This window comes from Pteropus vampyrus, unplaced genomic scaffold (genome assembly GCF_000151845.1).
Source record: "Pteropus vampyrus isolate Shadow unplaced genomic scaffold, Pvam_2.0 Scaffold19, whole genome shotgun sequence".
Lineage (NCBI taxonomy): Eukaryota > Metazoa > Chordata > Mammalia > Chiroptera > Pteropodidae > Pteropus > Pteropus vampyrus.
The window spans coordinates 9,019,948-9,024,262 of NW_011888800.1; the positions used below are offsets into that span (position 1 = coordinate 9,019,948).

General features: G+C 46.5%; 2 protein-coding genes across 3 annotated transcripts in view; one reads left to right on the top strand and one right to left on the bottom strand.

Annotated features, from left to right (window-relative positions):
* FRMD5 (FERM domain containing 5) overlaps window positions 1-2,141 on the bottom strand; it is a 37,161-nt gene extending 35,020 nt beyond the window's left edge. The window contains exon 1 of the mRNA XM_023527825.1: window positions 1,626-2,141. Within this exon, the coding sequence (XP_023383593.1) occupies window positions 1,626-1,687 (62 nt within the window). The 5' untranslated portion in view covers window positions 1,688-2,141. The remainder of the gene's footprint in view (window positions 1-1,625) is intronic.
* WDR76 (WD repeat domain 76) overlaps window positions 1-3,597 on the top strand; it is a 101,413-nt gene extending 97,816 nt beyond the window's left edge. The window contains exons 14-16 of one of the 2 annotated variants that reach the window (XR_895622.2): window positions 1,373-1,487; window positions 2,150-2,287; window positions 2,402-3,597. The gene's annotated coding sequence lies outside the window, so the exon portion shown is untranslated. The remainder of the gene's footprint in view (window positions 1-1,372; window positions 1,488-2,149; window positions 2,288-2,401) is intronic. The other variant, XR_002779159.1, reaches the window with a different exon arrangement.
* The last annotated feature ends 718 nt before the right edge of the window (window positions 3,598-4,315 follow it).

A 4,315-nucleotide genomic window follows, 5' to 3' on the forward strand; every position in this document is an offset into this window, starting at 1 on the left:
ACACTCAGAGCTAAGGCAAACACTGCAGAGATCGTGAGTGAGGCAGGCTAGTGCTTTGCCAAAGCTCATCTCTGTTTACGTTGTTAACCAAAGTGGTTCTACCCTCACGGTCCTGCCCAAAGCTACAGGATTGCTCATTAATTTGGAAGAGCTTGGCTTCTAGAAGCAAAGAGGGAGCCACATCCACTTCCATGTGGATGAGCAGAGCCTGTAGTTTTCATGCCCAGTAAGGAGCACGAGGTTTGGTTCCAACTACATGCTCACTGTCCTCAGTGTTTCAGAGCAGGTGGGTGTATGCTGCTCCATGCACCTGGAGGAAACGACTTTCCTGATCCTTCTGACCTGATCGTAAGATTGCCGTTGCCCTCCACCAGGGCCCATGTGAAGAAGCCACTTTCCCTCCCTGCCCACACTTCTTTGCCTCCTTTGTACTACTTGATCCTGTTTCTTGCCCTTTTCCCTCCCTATTTCCTCATTTTTCTTCTCAAGAGAAACTTTTGCTCTTTTTACCTGATGTAAAGATAGTGGCATACTCTTCAGAACAGGAAGTGAAAATAATTCTATGTCCATCCTTCCTTCCTTCCTTTCCTCCTTCTCTCTTCTTTTCTTCCTTCCTTCCTTCTTCCTTCCTCTTTCCTTTCTTTGGGCTTTTCCCAAGCAGTTCAAGATCTAGTAGTAAATCTCAAAGCCTTATGGGACAATCTATATGACTGGTGATGGCCTCATCCCAGTCTGTGCTGTCTCCAAGATTTTAGGAGGTGGGTAGAGCTGGTACAGCTGTCTCTTCCTCAGCTCTAGGATTCCCTGGCATGACCTCCTCACCCACGACCCCACCCTCTACAAGGTAACATTAAGGTTTTGCTTATGTCAACATTAGATCTTTCTCATAAAAAAAATTAAGGATGCCTGTTACGGAGAGTTCCTGAATCTCTGAGGCAATATTTTTAGAGTGAATTTGGCTCAGAGACACAAAACCCTGGGGAAGCTTTGAAGCTCCTATTCACTGACCCTCTTATAAGATGGTTGTGAGCACAGAGGTTCTTTTTCATCCTCAAGTGGTGCTGGATGAGATAGGATTCATTCCATGCGGCCGTGTGCTCTCCACAGAACATAATGCCCACAGTAACGAGTTTATCACGGACCTGATTCATCAGCACACCGACGTTTCCTGCTTGCATTTAAAATCCTCAGTATTTCCCAGCTCATCTTTCAGTGTCATGCTTTGGCATTTCCCAAGTACATTAGGCCACTGGAGTCTATTTCAATCCCCTTCTAAAAGCAGCAACACAGCCCTCTCCAAAAATGTTCACGGTGGCCACATCACAGGTAAAAGAAAAAAAAAAAAATGCACTTGATTCATTATGTATTCCAGATCCCTTTGTGGATGACCAATTCAAGATGAAGTATTCACACTTCTTGGAGGAAAGAAGCGCACTCTTGCAATTCTACTGAGGGGGTGAGCAAAGAAAGCATATGGAAATACAGAGGTAAGGTTGTATTTAGGAAGAATTCCTTGCCTATAAGAGTTAAGAGCTTCCAAAATAGAGCATCTGAGAGACTACAGTCCCTCTCTCCTACCCTTTCCAATAGGCCTTAGTGGCTGAGGGAGGTGTGTTCAGCCTCACCTGGTTATTTCTTCTTTCAGAGCAGCAGGGTCTGCAGGGTAAAACTTCACACGGAAACACATGGTGAATGGAGGCTGGGCTGCAAAGAAAAAGAGGTGCCCATCAGAGAAGACCCTCTAGCTCAGAGATAACTGGGTTCCACTCCCCACCAGGACACATAGGCCTCTGAACCCTCAGAAGAAAATCCTCAGATGTTTAGGGCAACTTATACTCAGAACAGTGGAAAATCACCCAGAGTTACTACATGCAGGAGGCTTCATCCCACCCTCCCCGGGGTGGGGCTTGAATCTTTCCTTTGAGAAGACTTACATCTCAATTGCTTCACCACAGACTTTGTAAACTCCAACCAATGCTGAAACAGAGAACAAGAAAACCCTGATGAGAAGCAGTGTCAAATATAACTTGTTTTATATAGTTTAAAAAACCAGACAGATTGTAGCCCAGGGTGAAAGCAGCCTAAAAGCTTATGATATGTAGGCTGGGAGAGTAAAGAGTGATACTATTTTCTGAAATAAACTCCCCAGGGAACCAGCTGTGAAGGAGAGAAGAGTTCCAGCATCGGATGCCATTTCTGGGCCTCCCTGGCAAGGCCACCTTCCAAAGTAGAGTGCCAAAGTTCTGAGCCATGTTTCTGGCATACCAGCGGGCACAAGCAAATGCACGTACGTGTGATGGGCACGAAGTCCCGTCTGGCTTGAGGAGGGAAATACTGACTTTAATGGGTTGTGTGTGTTTGTGCTATGTGCCAACTTTTTTTTTTTTTTTCTTTTTGGCAGGGGTGTGGGGACAGAGGCTATTGGTAGCAGCTCTAAGAAGTACTGACAGGTAGAATTTCATAGATGGTGAGAAGGCAGGGATGGCTGGAGTGTATTCCATCTCTGAGTAACATAGATTGCCAACCCCTGTGCTAGGGATACGAGCTCAGAATTGCTTGGCATCCAGGGATGTTTAAAGTCTGTCTCATAAGATAACTAACCACAACCGATGTGTAGGATAGTATTTTGTCACCCTTGGATTTTCATAGAGGTAGGACTTAGTAGCAATGCATTTTTCCAATGGGGTAAGGAAGCAAGGAGACCATTCTGTATCTGTTTTCCAGTTCTACATGTTGCTTTATAAAATGCATTATTGACGTTTGCTACTTTTATGCTAATCAGGAACCGTGACAATTTGCAGAAAACTAGAACTACTGTTATTTGGGGTTTGGTCATCTGGGGTAGCTTAAAACCATTAGTCATAAGCTCTATGAGGGCAGAAAACTGTCGTGCTTACATCGCATCGCCCGTGTCTAGCAGCGTTCAATGTGCAGCTATTGAAAGGACAAAGGAACTGGGTCCATACCTACCTCTTTTCCGGTTACTTCCATTTAGTGTAACATCTTGGCAGAGTCCTCCCTTTCTCAGGAAAGCAGCCAGGGCCACGCAGACGGCATCCTGGCCTCCCTTGATTCCCAGCTCTCACCTTCTGGGCTGGGCCGTTGGGTCATGCAGTTAATGGACCCACTAAGAGCCAGTTCTTCCGTCAGCTCCACATGGATAATCTAAGCTGACATTCTGCTCTCTTGCTTCCTCTGATCTGAGTTCCCATGAGGCTGGCAACTCATTATAGCCACTCAATGTGGTTAAGAGGTCCTTCTCACATTACATGGCCCACTGCGGCTCGCTTCACAGGGAAGCAAAGACAAGAAATGAAATTGCATGGAAACAACTGGGTTTCCAGGCTGTGCTGGTGAAGGCAGAGGAGGCCTGTCTGTTCGGCATACACCGGAACTTCGTACAGGGAGGAGAACTCAGCAAGTGTCTGGGACTCAGTAAACAGAACACCTCAGACATTCCACTGATAGACTAAAATAAATAAAGAAAGATAGAAAATAAGAGGAATGACTTGTGGGATCCATTATCAGCAGAAGGAAGACGGAGCTGAATGACCAAAAAAAAAAAGAAAAAAAAAAAAAGACTATTCCCCTTGGCAAGAGCTGGAGAGGGCCTTTAGTTTGTACTGGAGTAGAGCTGAAGAAAGGAGTGAGGCTGGAGATTAGGAGGCAGGTGGAAAGGGAGTGGAAAGCTATCATAGCTTGTCCAAGAGATTTTAAAGGTCTGGTAGATAAATTTTGACAGGATCCCAAGAATATGGTGGTGGCCAGAGTTACCTCTTGCATCTGTCTGGCTAAATCTTGGATCCAGAGGATCACTAGCAAACTGCTAACCAGGTTTTGGAGAGGAGGGGTCTGGAGAAGTGGAAAAGGAGATTTGGAACAAGGTGTTTGATCCTATATTTGGGTCAATGGGCCAATGCGATGCAATATTCAGAGGCTTGAAAGGGTACCTCCACCTTGAAAGGAGAGGCTGAGAGCAGGCTGGGGGGCCCTGGGCCTGAGCCAGGAACAGGGGAGAGTGTGCGTGATGGCAGCATCTCCAGGAAGGACTAGGAGAGTGCCCAGACCCCCTGGAGACCGCTGCAGAACAAGAAGTGATGGGATGGATGTAAGTGCTGGGCTCAGACTGCCTGATGCCCCAGGGATGGAGCAGAACCTCACACTCTGGGGCATCAGGGGAGCTGGGGAGCGTACTTCCTCCATCTTTACCATGAATCAGTAGATCTAGGATGACAATTCTTTACAGGTCCATTCCCCCACAACTCTCAAGCCTCCCTGCTCTCCTGAACTCCTCAATAAAGGCACAGAATCACAG